Here is a 19,121-nt window from a genome sequence, read left to right as displayed (position 1 = left end):
ACATTACCCCTATAGCAGTGTCAGCAACAGACCCCCTCCCCCTTAACAGGGCATCGTGACCACATTTTTTGCTTTAATTTTTTTTCTATTTTCCTCCTCTAAAACCTAGGTGCGTCTTATAGTCCGAAAAATACGGTAAGTAATTAAACACAAAAGGTTATGTAAATCTTCATGTTTTACAATAACCCTCCATAAACAGAAGACTATTGGTGATAGATGCTTCAGACAATGAATAAGCAGGTCCTAACATAGTCTTGTGTCTAAACTTCAAGTAAATACAAAGTAAATGAAAACAGAATGAGCCTTATCTATCTGTCAGTATATAACCAAACCAGAGCACATGCTGGTTTGATTTGAACACATTCTTTATATTTCATATTGGACCCAGAGTTCCATACATGTGTTCCTGAAATACTCGGTTTCACCATATCGCCCCTTATATTTATATAGTGCTGTCACACGTGCCACTTCTGAAGCTGCCAAAGGACAATTATACAGAAGCCCAAAACGTGACTTGTCTGAAATAAAAAAAAATTCTGTATGGCTCTATATGGTTTATTATATAGTTTCTGTATGGCACTATTATGTAGGTACTCACTGTAAGGCAGTATAATGTTGGTACAGTATAGCACTATTATGTGAGTATTGTATATGTATTATATATGATCCATACCAGCGCTCGGCCAGATGGACACTCGGCATGCAATGCAAGTTATATACCTTGAACTACTTGGTCTCATCACTCCATTCGAACCCAATATCTTATGTCGCTAAACCATATTCAGAGACACAAATCTTCTGAATTCTGGGGGTAGGCGATGACCTTTATTAACAAATGATATAAAGCTCACACAAAAATACAGGAGGATCTTGCATTTTAGAATGGATGATGAAGAAGTCACCAGCCATCGCCACTGCTCCTGCGGAGGGCAAGTCTGGATCTGCCTGTTTACCATGTCGCTGCCAAGTGTCTTCTTATCTTCTCATGCAAGATTATCCATCCTCCAACTGTGACAATTATAAAGAAAGCAGAAGACATAATATCAATACATATTTTTTTATTTTACTCACTTATATAGCGCCATTAATTCCACAGCGCTTTACAGACATTATCATCACTGTCCCCATTGGGGCTCACAAGCTAGATTCATATAAAATGTAACAGTAATGTACATATGGTAACAACCCTAATAAGGATAAAAATAATAAATGTCATAAGAATGTACTCAATAATGTGAGGGAGGGTGGGCCGTGACACTTGCAAAATCTTGATGGCTGAGAATACAGAAATAGCGTTTCAGGAGTATAAAGATCTCAATAAGAAATGTAAAAAAGTAATCAAACTAGTAAAGTTATCTACCAAAACACAAATCGCCAGTGACATTAAAGTAAATTCCCCCAAATTTTTACAAATATATCAATGCCAAAAAGAAAAAAATGGATGGTATCGGCCCTTCAAAAGATCATAATAAAATAATTATAGAGGGCAAAGAAAAAGCTGAAATATTCAACAGGGATGCCCAAACTTTTACATGCCACTGTATATGTGTGTGTATGATTGTGTCCATGTGATTGCAACTGAAGTTTGTTTGTGAGACGCACAAGAGTTGTTTACATTAGAACAAGCTCACTGACAGATTCTCAGCTAACTCACTCTGCAGCCAGATGTGCAGGGTAATAAAGAGTCTGTAAAAGCCACACAGTGTAAAATTTGTAAGGAAATCCAATTTCAAGCAATATTTTTAGCTCTATTTACATGCATTAAAGAAGTTATCCACTACTTGGACAACTCCTGTTTATACCCCACGCTTGGCCCCCGTAAAATAATAAAACTTATACTCCCCTCCAGTGCTGGCGCCGTTTCCGTGGTGTCAGAATTCGCTGTCCCCGGGGCTCACATTGTCTTGTTGTTGTGACATGTGACACCGGTGACAATCAGCGCAGGCGTCAATATCTCTGCGTTCAGACAAATGGGACATGAAAAGGAAGGCAGAGATGAGCCGCATCCAGGGTCTCCTCTTCATGTTCGATTTGTCCAAAGGCGGAGACAGTGACGCCAGCACTGATTGGTCACGAGTGTCACATGTCACAATAACTGCACGAGAACCCCGGGACCGCGAGTGTCGACAGCGTGGGAACGGCGCCAGCAAGGGAGGTGATATAGTTTATTTTATTTTATCATGGGAGGTGAGTAAGGCTGTGTGCCCACAATGCGTTTTTTAAGCGTTTCCGCAGCAGCAAAAATACTGCAGAAACGCATTAAAAACGCATGTTAGAAGGCCTGCCATGATCCCCAATGATAATCCGCGTGTGCTATGCACATGCTGCGGACATTTCTGCTGCGGATTATCATTGCGGAAAAAAACGCAGCACTATCAATTATTTTGCGGAAGCGCTGCATTTTCGCCGCCATTGACTTGCATTAGAATACGCCAATTCCGCAAGACTGCATCTGTACTTGCATAATTGGCGCGTTCTAATGTGCGGATGGTACCCGGGTGTAGAGGAGAAGAGAGTCTCATCCACACCCAGGTACCATTAAAAAAAAGCTGTAAAAAAAAGAATAAAATAAAAAATAAATATATACTTACCTTCCGGCGGCCCGCGCTGTGCTCCTCCTTACTTCCCGGCACTTCGCGATGGAATGAAGGACCTGCGCTGACGTCAGAGTCATGTGACAGGTCACGCGACGCTGACGCCGGCAGGTCCTTCAATCCACCGCTGCCGGCAGCCGGGACGGTGAAGCAAGACAGCGCGGGCCGTAAATATACGAGGGCGATCCAAAAGTAATGATAATCAATACTAAACACAATGAATATAGTCAAAATTTTTTTTTATTTTTCTACATAGTCTCCTAACAAGTCTATACATTTAGTCCATCTCTTTTCTCAACTTAGAATTCCCTTCGAAAAAAATTCTTGATCTTGACCCTCAAAAAAATCCCCAACAGCTGTTATCACGTCGCTATTGTCGTCAAATTTCTTGCCCCGGAGGTGTTCCTTGAGCCAAGGAAAGAGAAAGAAGTCACTGGGGGCTAGATCTGGCGAATGGGGGGGGGGTTGTTCCACCAGTTCAAAGCCCGCTTCTTGTATGGTAGCCATGGCAACTGCAGCTTTGTGAGCCGGCGCGTTTTCTTGGTGAAACAGCACTCCAGCCTGCCGTTTGCCGCGCCTTTTCTCCTTGATAGCCTCCCGCAATCTTCTTATTTGTTCTGTGTAGTAGGAGCCCGTAATAGTGGCTCCCTTCTCCAAATAGTCCACCATAATAATTCCTTCAGCGTCCCAAAAAACGGACGCCATAACCTTCCCTGCTGAGCTTGACACTTTGAGTTTCTTCGGTGTCAGTTCGTTGGCTCGTTTCCATGTCATCGATTGTTGTTTCGTTTCGGGATCAAAGTGGTGGATCCAGGTCTTGTCCATGGTCAAAAAACGTGACAAAAACTTCTCCTTGTCTGCTTGGAACTTTTCGAGACGTGCTCTTGAAATGTTAACTCGTTTCTTCTTTTGCTCGTCGGTTAACATTTTTGGCACCCAACGCGCCGAGACCTTTCTCATATGCAATTCTTTTGCAAGGATTCTTTGAATACTGCCATATGAGATCCCTGTGACCTCCGCTACATGCCTGATAGTCACTCTTCGATCGGCCAATACAACTTCTTCAACTTTTTTCATGTTTTCTTCATTGAGGGACGTGGATGGGCGTCCTTCACGATGTTCATCTTCCGTCGATGTTCTTCCCAGCCTAAATTCCTTGGCCCAGCGTGCAACTGTGGAATATGGAAGAGAAAAGACCCCAACGTTTCCACCAAGTCGCTGTGTATGTCTTTGGTAGTAATTTTTTTCAAGCAGAGGTATTTGATGACAGCTCTGAGCTCGTTTTTTTCCATTTTGATGTTCACTCCTCGGCAGTTCCTACTCAAATGAATGTAGCTCCCGTGAATCGTGGCCTATTTAAGTGATTTTTTTTTCCTGGACTAGTGGGTACCTAAGAGAGAAGAAAACATTTTATTTTAATTTCTGTGTGCAATAGAAATAACCGATTATCATTACTTTTGGATCGCCCCTCGTATATTTATTTTTTTATTTTTTGACATTCTCTCGGTCACACTATATAAATTCATGCCGGTTGCATGGATTTATATAGTGTGACCAAGTTGTCAAGCATTTTCCAAGTGATGCTAAAATCACAACCCACATGCGGAAATGCAAGTGAAGAACGCTTCACATCCGCATGTCCCTGGCAGGAAAAACGCATGTACAATCCGCATGTACAATCCGCATGTACAATCCGTATGCGTTTTTTTCTGCCAGGGAGATGCAGAAACGCTCAGGAAAAAATCCTGAGCATTTCTGCATCGTGGGCACATAGCCTATAGGTTGTTTTTTTTTTTTATCTTATCAGGGTTCAACATTTTCAAATGAAAAGATTCATTAGGTGACTCTTTGTATCAAAGTACACTGAGTGTATATGCATGCACCGCACGATGACATCACAATGGCTTAGAACCTCCAGCGACCGGCTGATGATGTCACAATCGGCCCCTGCGTATAAGTATGGGCGCCGGCCGGATCCCAGTCACTCACTATTGTGTGTTGCAAAATTTGCTATAGAAAGTGATATTTATTTGTTATTATCAGCGCCCTCCGGTGGGAAGAGAGAAAGGTAAGTCTGAACTTCATCTAATGAGTAATGGGAGTCTGTCCCAGGGGGAGACACAACCTGTAGATGATTATAGGGGGACATATATAGATTTCCCTATAAAATTATCCCCAATAACAGTATAGACACGGTTTTGTAAATTGTCATTAACCCTTTTAGAACATGGCCAATATTTCCTCCTCTTCTTATTCTTCATTTTTCCAATCACTTAGTCAGGTGAAAGCTTGTTTTTTTCTTTTTGTGAGACGAGTTGTTGCTGAAAAATGGGGAAACAATTACGAGTGCGGTGAAATGGTGAAAAGCAAAAGAAATTTTGCAACAGTTTTTTGTGCTTCCTTTTCACCGCATTCATTTTTTGGTAAGATTGATCTGGAAATATGATTCAGGGTCAGCGTGATTACAGCAATATCAAACATATTGCTTTTTTATTATCATTATCATTAGTATTATTATTATAGTGGTTACAACAATTTCAGAACTTTGTAAAAAAAAAAGTTTTTTTCACCATTTTATGAGCCTCTGCTCTTGTTTTTTTTCCATGGCGAGTTGTCATTATTATTGACACCATTTTTGGGAACATACAAAGATTTGATGATATTTTATTGCATTTTTTGGGGGGAAGATGCTGCGATAGAAAAAAAAAGGCAATTCTGGCGTTTTGATGGTTTTTCTTACTTTTATGGATACATTGATGCACAATATGTATATTTTTATCTCTTTAGTTTTTAATTAGGAACAGGAGTTAATTGAACTTTTTATATTTTATATATATTTTTTTAAATTTTTGTTGATATTTATTTTTATTTTTTTACTCCCCCTGGTAGACTTGAACCTATGATTGTTTGATTGTTTATACTATATACAGCAATAGCACAGTATTGTGGTATATATTGAAATTTATGTTCTTATTGTGCTGTAGTACCACAATTCTCAGCATGCACTTCTAGAAAAGTATAGGACTACAGGTGTCAGCATGCCCTGTCATCAGAGTCCTTATCATTCTGTAGTACTACAACACCCAGTATATACATCTGGAAAAGTATAGAACTAGCAAGATCCATCCTCAAGTCTTTCATTGTGCTTTGGTCTATAATGAAATTGATGTTCCTCTTGATGGATGGATGGATGGATGGATTCAGTAGTACTACAAAACTCAGCATGTCCATCCATCCATCCAGAGGGACATGAATTTCAATATAGACCACAGCACAATGAAAAATGTGAGGGTGGAGCATGCTAGTTCTATACTTTTCCAGACGTACATACTGGGTGTTGTAGTACTACAGAATCCATGGATGGACGGATGATTAGATAGATCGATGACATCACAATGGCTTAGAACCCCCAGTGACCGACTGATGATGTCACAATCGGCCCCTGTGTATAACTATGGGCGCCGGCCGGATCCCAGCCACTCACTATCGTGTGTTGTACTCACGATTTCTGTGTTGCAAAATTTGCTATAGAAAGTGATATTTATTTGTTATTATCAGCGCCCTCCGGTGGAAAGAGAGAAAGGTAAGTCTGAACTTCATCTAATGAGTAATGGGAGTCTTTCCCAGGGGGAGACAACCTGTAGATGATTATAGGGGGACATATATAGATTTCCCTATAGAATTATCCCCAATAACAGTATAGACACGTTTTTTGTAAATTGTCATTAACCCTTTCAAAGCACGGCCAATATTTCCTCCACTTTTTTATTTTTCTGATCACATAGTCAGGTGAAAGCTTGTTTTTTTTTTTTGTGAGACGAGTTGTTGCTTAGAAGAACAGCATTCATTTTACCTTATATTATACTGAAAAATGGGGAAAAAAATAATAACTATGGTGAAATGGTGAAAAAAAAACAGAAAAACAAAACTGTTTTTTGTGCTTTTTACCACGTTCATTTTGTGGTACGATTGATCTGGAAAGATGATTCAGGGTTCATATTGTTTTATTATTATTATTATTATTGTTATTACTTACCGTAAGTGGTTACAACAATAGTTTTAGAATTTAAAAAAAAAATTGATTTGTTTCACCATTTTATGGCAAGTTGATGTTTTTATTGACACCATTTTGGGGAACATACACAGTTTGGGTGACTTTTTATTGCATTTTTCGGGGAAGGTGCCGTAATAAAAAAAAAAAACAAGGGAAAAAAAAGCCATTCTGGCGTTTTGATTGTTTCTCTTACTTTTATGGATATATTGATGCCAGAGACTGTATTTTGCAGATTAGAAGATGCGCCCCAAATTTTGGGGAGGAAAATGGGAAAAAAATGAAATTAATAAAATAGTGCGTCTTATAATCCCCTTTTACGATAGCTTACCCGGGGGTGGTCGAGGGGGCTGCGGTGAAGCGGGATCCCAGGAGGCAGGGTCGCTGCTGCAGAAAGCTTTCAATGGTGGCAGGAGTGGGGCGATGCTGCAGGGCCCGGGCTGGAAGGTTGGGGTGCTCAGCGGTGCGAGACTGCTCCGGGCCACGGGCTTTCAGAAAATATCAAACAAGTCCCCACACTGCCCATCGTTTGCATCGTTTTCACTGCAGTGGACTTTGGGAAAATGGCGCATGTTTAGATTGAGATCTCCGCTCCCAAGATCGAGATCTCGGGAGCCGAGATCTACACATGCTCCGCTGGAGGCGTCCATTTTCCCGAAGTCCACAGCAGTGAAAACGATGGGCAGTGCGGGGGCTCCACTGACATTTTCTGGAAGCCTGGTGCCCGAAGCAGCCTCGCATCGCTGACCACCCCCACCTCCCAGTCTGGGGCCCACAGCATCGCCCCACCACCTTCAACTTCCTGCAGCAGTGACCCTGACTCCTGGGACCCTGCTCCACCGCAGATACCCCCCCAGCCCGGTAAGCTACAATTGGATTATAAATCGCACCCCCATTTTCCCCCCAAATTTGGGAGAACAAAAAGTGAGTCTTATAATCTGAAAAATACATATATATATATATATATATGCTTGTTTTTTTTCTCTTTATTTTTGAAATCTTTATATTTTATTATTTTTTTCATATTAAAGAAAAATTTTTTTGCTGAATTTGACCTCATTTTTAGTCCCTCTAGGGGACTTAAACTTATTGTTGTTCGATTGCTTATTACACTATATACTGCACTACCACGGAATTGACTGAGACTAATGCAATATTTTTACCGTCTTGTGTTTTTCTCCAGTGTTTGCAGGGCTCTGTTGAACATGGCATCTCTCTTCAATTCCACCCCAAAAATGCCACTTCTATTAGAAGATGTGGAAAAAGGAAAAGACCAGCAAGATGAGGATGAAAACTGCGAAGAACAGGACCTGCACGCCCGGACTGGAGTCTCCATAGTCCGCTCTTTCATTATTGTAGGCGTTCTAACCTTCATCAATCTGGTCACCTTCATAGCTGCCTTCACTTTTGTAGGTAAGTAGGCGTAAACCGGCTTATGTCGGGGGCAAGGTGTATAAGGCCCAAAACTGCAAAAAAAGAAGAAAATCTTCATGGCCAACGAGAAGGCTCGTTAGCTGCTGTGATGTCTATTCCTGCACTTCTCTAATTACAATAATCATTCGTGTTCTTCTTTTTGTTCTGGCAGGAGCGATTTCTTACCTACAAAGCGCATTTAAAATGGACGACAGCAAATCCGGCCTTATAAGCTTAGGTAAACTTTTAACATAAAATCCTATTCTATAGGTCACTTGTGAGGACGGCTGGAATCTCGTGACATCATAAGGTTCCAATTTTGTAACGTTCACATGATGGCCGCCTTTATAGTTACCAAAAATGCAAACAGTGATGAGGACGGGAGAAGTGTTTTCAGTGCAACAGTTTAAATAATCCTCAAATATAAATAAATATATGTTAAAGAAATCATTTCTATTAACTGTGACCTCTTGTTTTTCCCCTTCTAGTATTCACGATCAGCAGTGTCCTGTTTGGTCAAATCTATGGATACCTGGGTGACCGCTGGAACAGAAAATACATCATGTGTGCAGGGATGTCCTTCTGGTCGGCCATCATTCTCTGCAAGTCCTACGTTCCCAAAGAGGTAACTGATTTAATTGGTAGAAGCATAAAGACTTAAGGCTCATGCAGACGTCTGTGGATCTCGGTGCCATCATGGACAATAATGCACGGACTGGCCGCGGGTCTTCCGACCCGAGCATCGCTATCACGCTGTCAGAGATCGGACCGGGATCCACCGACGTCTGCATGAGCCCTAAAGCCTCTCACTAGTTTATATGTAGATCAGTATTTTGCATTAGTATTTGCAAGACAAAAGTGAGAGCGGGTCCAAAATTAGGAAAAGTTTATAATTTTTCCATTACCGTATTTCTTTAGGTGTCTTAGAAAACTTTCATAAATGGTCACTGAATATTTTTTTGTGTTTTCACAGTATTTTACAGTTTTTCTCCTAATTAATGGACTGTCTGGAGCTGCAGAGGCAAGTTTTAAAATAACTGCCCCCTCCATCATTGCCGACGTCTTCGTGGGAGATCGGCGCAGCCGCGCGCTTAACTTGTATTACTTAGCAGCACCCTTTGGCTGGTGAGTGTAGATCTATTTATTGTTTTAAGGAGGGAATCATAGCCAAACTGTCTAAGAGTAAGTCCGACAAGGCGGATTTGCTGTGGACTTTTTTCGGTACGGATTTTGCTCTACAGATGCATGTACAATACATATGGATGGCGTTTCAAAAACCCCTCCGCAAGTAATGATCATGGTGTCGCAACACGTAGGGGGAGGATCAGCAGTGAACCAGCAAACATTTCTGGAATTGCTGCAGATTTCTAGGAAATTGATTCAAGACTCTAAATGGAAATATTTTTTCAGCAATGTCAAGACTTTCCCTAACAGAAAACTGCACTGATTGCTATGGGCAAAAAAGTTTTCTGCTAGACAGTTTGACTTTTAGCACTTATGACAAGAGCTCCTCAAAGAATGTGAAGACTCAGAATGATCTTACACTTTTTATTGTTTTTTTATAAATCATTTAAATGGACATAGGAAATGTTGTAATATATCTTATCAGGAAATATACTTATTTCCCTTCATTAATTCACTGATAAAAATCCATCTTCAGTGACAAGACAGATTGTAGCTTTATGCGGCATGGGGTAACAGTTGCTGCTCATAGAAGTCTATGGAGGGGGTGGAGTAGGAAGGAGGAGCCGGAAAAAGGCACTCAAAAATGTATATGTTTATATGTGTGCAGAAATTATGACAACTTTGTTTTTGTTTTTTACAGTGGCCTTGGTTACATCATTGGGTCTAAAGTGACAAGTGCATTTGGTGGCGCCTGGCAATGGGCCTTCCGGGTAAGTAATAGGTCTGAGGGATCTTGTGGACAAACTGTGAATCTTAATTATAATTCCTGAATCGTATTAAAGGGAATCTGGCAGTATGTTTTTCCATTTGATCTGAGAGCAGGGGCCCTGTAGGGGCAGAGCACCTGATTCCAGCGATGTGTCACTTACTGCTCCTTGTAGATGCTTTAAAAAAAAAAATCACTGTTTTATTAGCAGGAGATTATGACGAGGGGACTAGTTGTCTCGTGCCATGTAGTCCTCCTGTTCTGTGTAACCCCGACCCCACCACTGATTGGTGGCTTTCTGCCTATGTACAGTGTGCACAGAAAAATCTACAAATCAGTGGTGTAGGCAGGGTATACAGAGCTCAGCATTCAGAGTACTGCTAGATCTGCAGCAGAGAAAACTGGGATTTTATCAATACTTCACCAAGCACACCAGCAAGTGACACATCGCTGGAATCGGGGTCTCTGTCCCTGCATTATGCTGCTCTCAGATGCGCAGCAAACACCTCGTCGCAGATCCCCTTTAATGGAACCAGTTCCACAACAGTCTGTGCTCATGTCCTTTTTGTGATGAAACCTCTGTATATGTGATATGTGATGTCTCCTTCTTCATCTACACAGATCATCTCTGCTCTGGGCCTGGTAGGAGTCCTGCTCATGGCTGCATTTGTAAAAGAACCGTCCAGAGGAGCTGCAGAGGAAAAGAACAAACCACTGAGCTTCAAAGGATGGCTTATGGATGCCAACCAACTGCGTAAAAAGTAGGTGTCTTCTGTGCATTGATTTATGTCACTGATCTCCCCCGTGACTTCTGCGTCATTTACATGTTTTTTACCCTTTTCTCTCTCTGCAGCCGAAGTCTTCTGTTTTCTACTCTTGGGACTATTATGGTAAAATTTGTGGCAGCTGCATTCGGCTTCTGGGCTGTTACTTTCCTGAAGCGTGCCCGGGCTCTCATGCTACAGAAGGCGCCATATCAGACTCAACTATCCAACTATGATGACAGGTACAAGTTTAGCAAACTTTAATTTGACATTCACTGGTGGGAATTTAATTCCCCCTATGACCGTTTTCTCTCTAAAAAAAAATATTTATATTTCAAATTATTATTATATCAAATTATTTATATTTCATTTCTTCAAGCTACTTTACTAATCTCTTTACCGCTTTTCTTTGCAGTCTAATTTTCGGAGGACTTACGGTCATCTCAGGCATCCTTGGAGTTGGAACAGGGGCGGAGATAGCCAAGAGATGCAGGAAGTACAACCCTCGTGCTGACCCTATAGTTTGTGCGGTTGGATTGCTGGGCTCCGCCATTTTCCTGCTGTTGGCTATTATTCTTGCAGACATCAGCCTTGTGGCCACTTATGTAAGTACCTGGAGTACAGATTGCTTTCATCCCCTTACTGGGTCTCGGCTATAGGACCGAGCAGTAGAAATCATAGACTATGGCGGGGGCTGTCTATGAATGTACGGAGACTGGGGTGGATGAATGGATTATAAAGACAAAACCTATGGGGGATAGGAAAGCGTGCAAGACACAAATGTTTATATGTATTGTTCTTTACTCTCTGCAGGTGTTTATATTCATCGGGACCATATTTCTGAGCCTGAACTTTTCAGTTTCAACTGATATCCGCCTGGTGAGTGGAGAAAAGCGCTAAACTTATCATAGCTATAATTATATGTATGTAGTCAGTCTCTATGTTCTGTTTTTACCCATCAAATGCCCCATAATCCTGGCTGTGCCCAAGCGTCTGTTGGGTAATTCCCAACTAAAAATAAACCTGGCGCAAGATGATTAAAAACTTCTTTAGTAAAATCTCAGTCCACAACATGTCTGGGCTTCTTATCTATCCTGGCTGATTGTGCATTTAAAGGGGTTGTCCACTACTTTCACATTGATGCCCTACCCGTAGGATATGGCATCAATGTAGGATGGCCGGGGTCCCGCACGCGGCACCCCCGGCGATCAGCAGTTATTGGTATCTGCAGCGGCTGCCACCGGCCGGAGGGGCTTACCTGCGGTGTTTGGCCGTCAAGTTATAGTGGTCACCGCGGTGTACTGCACATCCACCTCCTATTCAATTGACTTGAATAGGTAAGGACTTCCGGCTGGTGGCAGCCGCCGCCGGCACCGATAACTGCTGATCGGAAGGGATGCCGCATGCGGGACCCCGGCCGATCATACATTGATGCCCTATCCATAGTGGACAACTTCTTTAACTTAGGCTTCAAGTATGTTCACTTTGTCCATGTTCTCTTGTCTCGTTGGGTTCAGTGACTCCTTCTGCTCATTCAGAATATTCTCTTGTTTCAGTATGTGGTTTCTCCCACAAGGCGATCAACAGCACAGGCGTTATCGATGGCGGGGTCCCACCTGCTGGGGGAAGCTGGAAGCTCCTATTTCATCGGGCTAGTAAGTAGCTGTTACATATTCTCACATCACTTTAGGGCTACATTCACACATCTGTTTCCATTTGTACATTGTCGCAAAACAGACCATTTTTCTCTTGTGTCATCTGTTTTTTTAAAAAGTGAAGGTGGTAGACTGTCCAAACTTTATTTATCCATTGACTCTTAATAATGGATCAATGAAAAATGGATGAAACACAGATGGAAAACTGAAGTACAAAGTATATCATCCTTTCTCCATCCATTTTTAACAGATTCCTATAGACTAGAAATAGTAACCCCAGTTTTAATTTTTATTTCATAAATCAATAGTACAGTACACATGAAAATAAGAAACGTTGGAATATATCTTTTCAGAGAAATCTGCTTCTTTCTCCTCTCGAACTGATCGTTTATTCTCAAAGTTCTCACTGTATTCAGTGAAGCATTACTGGGATAGGAGATGACAGTTGGTGCTTATAACATTCTATGGAGAGGAAAGAGGGAGGAGCTAGAGGCAGGCTCCCCCCATGTACATAGAATCTGATCAACAGCAATTGTCATCTCCTATCTCAGTAATGTAAAAATCTGTCTTCACTGATTACAGATTTTATCTGTGAATTAAGAATGTTATAAATTAATGGAGGAAAAATAAGCAGATTTATCTGATAAGATCTACCACAAAGTTGCTTATTTTCACGTGTACTGTATTGATTTTATAACGACAGTTACTCTTTACTGGCCAAGTCTGATCCGCAGAACGGATGAGAATAGGACATGCTCTGTCACAGAGGAGTTTTTAAAACTCGCTGTAGCCTATTCATAACATACTTAAAAGGGTTCACCAGGACTATTTGATTTTTTTTACTATGGGCTAACTGGCACGTCGTTGCTAAATACCTGCCTGTAGTGCCCGGGACCGATCTCTGCCAACACCCGCGATTCAGTGGCCTCCCCTGATATCACGTTGACAGAGCAGCATCTTCTCTTCCGCTCTGTTGACGGGGTGGCAGAACTCCAAAGACAAGATGTCCTGGAGTTACGTCACAGATTATCTGCTGAAGAAGGATGTCACAAGTGTCCTGTTCCCAGACAATGTGTAGTACTGGAGCTGCGAATACTGGAAGCATTGCTGTTCATAGTTTGGAGGAGCCGCTATCTGCAGTGAGGCACCTTCTCTTTCTATGATCACCAGATTTCATTGGTATCCATTGACTGCTGTCAGCATAAACGTGTCCAGTCAATTATGTTTTTTTACTTTCATTAACCATACATAATTATTTATCTCGTCTCATCTTCAGATATCCGACCGCATCAAAAGTTACAATCCAGACTCGGCTCTTTCGAACTTCCGCAGTCTGCAGTACGCCCTCATGGTTTGCCCCTTTGTGCTGGTTTTCGGAGGAGGATTCTTTTTCGCATGCGCCCTCTTTGTTGAAAATGATCGTAAGAAGGCAGAGACAGAGTCTGAAGGTACGTGCAGAAATAAGTTAATTATCCGATCATATCTCTTACAGAATTGGATTAGCATTAGCTCCATAATTAGTAAATGTAATACCCAGCATCTGTATAATACATCCATCCCCATAACAAAGCTCCATAACATAACATTAACAAAGCTGCATAACATAACATTAACAAAGCTGCAATTAACTTATTATTATGACATAAATAGTTTTATCCTAAGGCTATGTGCCCACGATGCAGAAATGCTCAGGATTTTTCCTGAGCGTTTCTGCATCTCCCCTGGAAAAAAAAACGCATGCGGATTGTACATGCGGATTGTACATGCGTTTTCCTGCCAGGGACATGCGGAAGTGAAGCGTTCTTCACATGCATTTCCGCATGCGGGTTGATAAGCGCTTTCCAAGCGATTTTAGCATCACTTGGAAAGTGCTTGACAACTTGGTCACACTATATAAATCCATGCAAACGGCATGGATTTATATAGTGTGACCCCAAAGAATGGTTAAAAATAAAAAAATAAATATATACTTACCTTCCGATGGCCCCGGCAGTCTTGCTTCACTCCGTCCTGGCTGCCGGCAGATCGCGGTACACTGAAGGACCTGCCAACGTCAGCATCGCGTGACCCGTCACATGGCTATGACGTCAGCGCAGGTCCTTCAGTCCACCGCGATCTGCCGGCATGGGAGGACGAGCGCACCGCGGCCCGCCGGAAGGTAAGTATAACATATATTTTTTATTTTATTCTTTTTTTTACAGGTACTATGGCACCTGGGTGTGGATGTCTCCTCTCCTCCACACCCGGGTACCATCCCCACAATGGAACGCATACATCTACATATACAGTGATGCGGAGTCCATGCGGTCTAATGCAAGTCAATGGCGGAGAAAACTCAGCGCTTCCGCAAAATAATTGGTAGTGCTGATTTTTTTTACGCAATGATAATCCGCAGCGGAAATTTCTGCAGCATGTGCACAGCACATACGGATTATCATTGGGGAACATGGCAGACCTTCTACCATGCGTTTTTTAAGCGTTTCTGCAGCGTTTTTGCCGCTGCGGAAACGCTTAAAAAACGCATCGTGGGCACACAGCCTAAGTGTGACCCTACCCTACTGATATGGGGCTGATTATATGACATAAATTGTATTTGAAAAAATCTGCTATGTCTTTTTGGTGGAATCTACTTTTAAGAGAACCTGTCACTCGCCATAAATATACATTTATTTTAACCCGGTATAAATGCTGCTATTCTCCTGAATACGGCATTGTTTGTCTCTTGTTCTCAAATCTCCTTGTTCCTGATAGGTCTCCCTGCTCCCTATACATTTATCCACTATTTTAGCCAACTGGCCGTTGTCATCAAGATGTTTCTCAAAAAGAGAAGTTTTTGAGGGTCACGCCCACTTGGCAAAAATAAATACAAATACTAGATTTACATAAAGGGAAAAGGGGGCAATTTCTCAGGAAATTAGAATCTTGAGGAACAAAGGATGAACAATGCCAGATTCAGGAGAACAACAGGATTTACAACAGGTAAAAAATGGTAAATGTCGGATCATCTCGTTCAATTGTTTTTATTTAACATTTACAAAAAAAATAACATTAAGAAGGAATATAAATTGGGGAGGGGAAAAAGGAGTAATGGGGTAACAATGGGAAGTTACAGGAGAGAAAGTAAAGGCAAGGCTAGTCATTATTATTAGTAATAAACAACTATTATAACTTTGACCATAATATGTGTAAACAATTAGTTTGGTATATATCCAGTATTGTTTGTTTATACAACTATTTTAGTTTTTAAGTTTTGGGTTTAGCCTGAGTAAAAAAAAACTCTTCCACTATGGCATTCATCTAACTAAATATCAGTTACAACATTTTTTCACTAATCGCAAAGTTGAACTTTAATATTGTGCGTTGATGCCTTTCCATTACTTCTAATATTGATGGAGGAATTATTTGCTTCCATTTTGTTGCGATTAAATGTTTAATCACCAAAAAGATATGACAAGAGATATGTTGAAATTTGGGTGGGATTTCTTCTAGACCTTGTGATAATAATATTAATTGTGGTGTAAGTGGAATATTGGGTTTAGAAATTCATAGGAGTAAGTTCAAAGTTTCTTTCCATAATTCCTTTATGGACAACTCCAAAATATGTGTAAAATGTCTCCCGGTTTAGCACAACCTCTCCAGCATAGAGGAGGTTGGGAAGGAAATGCTCTGCGGGGTCTCATTGGAGTAAAGGAGCACCGCAGCATAATGTTATAGTGCGTCTCTTGGAAACACGTAGTGGCACAATATGTCAGGTTTAATGCTTTACTGTACATGTAGATAATCCTTCTGTATCATTTTATATCAAATAATTTAATTTTATTTCATCTTTATAGACTTTGTCCTGAAGGAGGTAGTATCTACAGCTCCATAAATTAGAACTTTTTAAAGCTGGACCTGAGGAAAAATGAAAGGTAAGATAAGATGGGAATAGTCAACTTTAACTTTTTTAATTTTTGGTAATGAGAATATATAATTTGAGAATATAATTTGAGTGGGTTTTCAGATCCTATTATTTCAGAGTTAGAATTTTTAGTTTCTTTCCAGGCCAGGTATCTCTTCTTAGAACTATTCAATCCTTTTACAAGAGGAGATAAAATATTAAGTACCAATTTTATTTTTTTAAGGGGATGAGTGATAATACCAGATGGGAAATATATTAGTTATACAACCATATAAATCATCGTATAAAACTGTACACTTGTTAAACTACGTTTTGCTTCTTTTGTTGGAGACAGTGGCTCCAGCTTTGCGGCACGAATCATCACGTTGTACATTCAATGTCCGTTCCGGCTATGACAACTTGCTGGAGGTCCTAGATTCATTGGGGATCTGCAGGGGTTTGTCTGACATCTTTAAGTTCCTGGATGTCTTTTAATGTTTTAGAAATACTTGATCTTTTACTAAAGCTAAAATAGTGGGGAGAAGATCCTTTACAGTAAAAATAGTTCTATTTAGATCTAGCTTTATTAACGCTACATAATCAATAATTTATTTTTTAATTTAAATTTATAGATTTAAAAAATTGCACTCATGTACTTCTTAGATATCCATGAAATGCTTAGTGCCGGCCAATATGAAACATTCTGGGTTTAGGAGTCCAGTGGGTGGTCTCAGATCTCACATAGTGATTGTCAGCCCCCTCTATATGAATGGGGGGTACAGTCCTAAACTAAGAATAAGCCAATATCACTTATCTTAAATCTTTTCTCACAAGGCTAGAAATCAGTAACCAGGAGTACATTGCCTGCCGTTTATATATGATATCCAGTTGTTTCATCTTCAGTCATATTTATTATTTCTACAGATCACTATTCCGGAGAGAAGCCTGATTGTGATCCGTCAATGAATACAGAATCCAGCCGGATGTGACGACTCTTCCACAAGGCGAAAACAAGTCAGAAAAAAGAGACAGATTCCGGGCTCGGGCTCTGTTCTCGCATACGACATTTACTGGACTTTCCGCAGTCAGATGAACTCACGGAATAAAGTGAGGTTCCTGCTGCATCAAGAGGCAGATTCCGGGCTCGGTCTCTGTTCTCACTTCTGGATACGACATTTACTGGACTTTCCGCAGTCAGATGAACTCACGGAATAAAGTGAGCTTCCTGCTGCATAAGGAGACAGATTCCGGGCTCGGTCTCTGTTCTCGTCCTATCATGATTAGTGCCACATTGAAGACTATTGGGCAACACGGTGGCTCAGTGGTTAGCACTGTTGCTTTGCAGCGTTTGGGTCCAAACCCAACCAAAGAGAACAGCTGCATGGAGTTTGTATGCTCTCCCCGTGTTCGCGTGGGTTTCCTCCGGGTTCTCCGGTTTCCTCCCACACTCCAAAGACATACTGATAGGAAATTGATAAATAAATAATTAAATATTATTTCAACTATTATTGAAAATTCTTATATTTGACTCCTTGAATGAAGCTAATAGTCAGTGTATGATAACATATCTGAGCCTCTGTATGGGTCTTCACAGTGCTTAATAGAGGCAACTGGGGGTCAACCCAACAAATCATAGGAGCCTCAGGTCTGGTCAATGATTCCTCCCCAGGTCCACACATTGCATTCCATGTCCTGAGCTCACGTATGTGATCAGTCCTCCATTATGGTAAATGGAAAATATAGAAACAACCAATCAAAAGTCTAACACCTTACTGCCCTATGACATACTATTACATCATGGGCACATGGGATTAAACATGAACTGTGCTATTTTCATGGTAGTCGTGCTGTGCAGGCTTAGCAGCTGAGCCCGCACTTCAAGGAGAGTTGGCTGCAACTGCCGACTTTGGTGTTAGCACCTATCCCGACAGTTTAACCCTTTAGATGATGCGGTCAATAGCGACCACCGCATCAATATGGTGGACAGAAGGAAGGGGCCCCCTCTGTACCTTCATTATTACCCCCATGTTACAATCACGGTGTATCGATGGTTATCATGGCAAGCTGAGACCTAACAACAGCCTCTGGGTCTATCAGCAATGGAAGCTTGTTGAAAAAAAGAAGGATCGCTTCACTGTACCAAACTTTTAGGGTGCTCTGAAGAAATAGGTAGTATAGATATCAAAAAAGAACTTCGGCACTCCAATATGGATGCAAAAAATTGGTTTTTATTAGCAGAATTCCCCTTAAATGAAAAGCAGGCCAACGTTTCGACCTAACATGGTCTTTCTCAGGGCCTATGCTAAACATCAAAAGAATATATCCCATCAACATTTGTATATAAACAGAAAATAAGGAAAAACAAAATATACACATACATCTACTTATAAATGATGTGGAATAACCCACAAAAGATTGTGAAATAAATTTGTAAGGTACAGTAGAATATGCAAATAGCGTGCGTTTTTTTAAAAAAATGTTTATATATGTATATAAATTCAAGAATAATGATATAGTAGGAGACCTCATGCTGCCACAAGAATATAAAGTATATATATATTTATTTATATATATATATATATATATATATATACAGTACAGACCAAAAGTTTGGACACACCTTCTCATTTAAAGATTGTTCTGTATTTTCATGACTATGAAAATTGTACATTCACACTGAAGGCATCAAAACTATGAATTAACACATGTGGAATTATATACTTAACAAAAAAGTATGAAACAACTGAAAATATGTCTTATATTCTAGGTTCTTCAAAGTAGCCACCTTTTGCTTTGATGACTGCTTTGCACACTCTTGGCATTCTATTGATGAGCTTCAAGAGGTAGTCACCGGAAATGGTTTTCACTTCACA

At 40.7% G+C, this 19,121-nt stretch overlaps 1 protein-coding gene across 1 annotated transcript; it reads left to right on the top strand.

The window, feature by feature from the left end:
• Positions 1-7,850: 7,850 nt before the first annotated feature.
• LOC141173611 (protein spinster homolog 1-like) lies at positions 7,851-17,237 on the top strand. The gene is made up of 12 exons (XM_073657913.1): positions 7,851-8,058; positions 8,231-8,296; positions 8,547-8,683; positions 9,032-9,183; positions 9,884-9,953; positions 10,571-10,710; positions 10,803-10,955; positions 11,129-11,318; positions 11,527-11,592; positions 12,270-12,368; positions 13,645-13,816; positions 17,173-17,237. The coding sequence occupies exons 1-12, from the start codon at positions 7,851-7,853 to the stop codon at positions 17,235-17,237; spliced, it is 1,518 nt and encodes a 505-aa protein (XP_073514014.1).
• Positions 17,238-19,121: the final 1,884 nt, after the last annotated feature.

The sequence above is a fragment of the Phyllobates terribilis genome, unplaced genomic scaffold (assembly GCF_046119375.1).
Source record: "Phyllobates terribilis strain yellow unplaced genomic scaffold, ASM4611937v1 Scaffold_13__5_contigs__length_258822181, whole genome shotgun sequence".
In the NCBI taxonomy this organism is placed as follows: Eukaryota; Metazoa; Chordata; class Amphibia; order Anura; family Dendrobatidae; genus Phyllobates; species Phyllobates terribilis.
This window is presented reverse-complemented; position numbering and strand designations above follow the sequence as displayed.

What these genes read in the sequence shown, in the direction of transcription:
- LOC141173611 (XM_073657913.1), top strand. Translation starts at nt 7,851, where the DNA reads ATGGCATCTCTCTTCAATTCCACCCCAAAAATGCCACTTCTATTAGAA. An exon ending in ATCCGGCCTTATAAGCTTAG is followed by an intron (nt 8,297 to 8,546) that starts GTAAACTTTTAA and finishes TTCCCCTTCTAG; the next exon opens with TATTCACGATCAGCAGTGTC. An exon ending in TTTCAACTGATATCCGCCTG is followed by an intron (nt 11,593 to 12,269) that starts GTGAGTGGAGAA and finishes CTCTTGTTTCAG; the next exon opens with TATGTGGTTTCTCCCACAAG.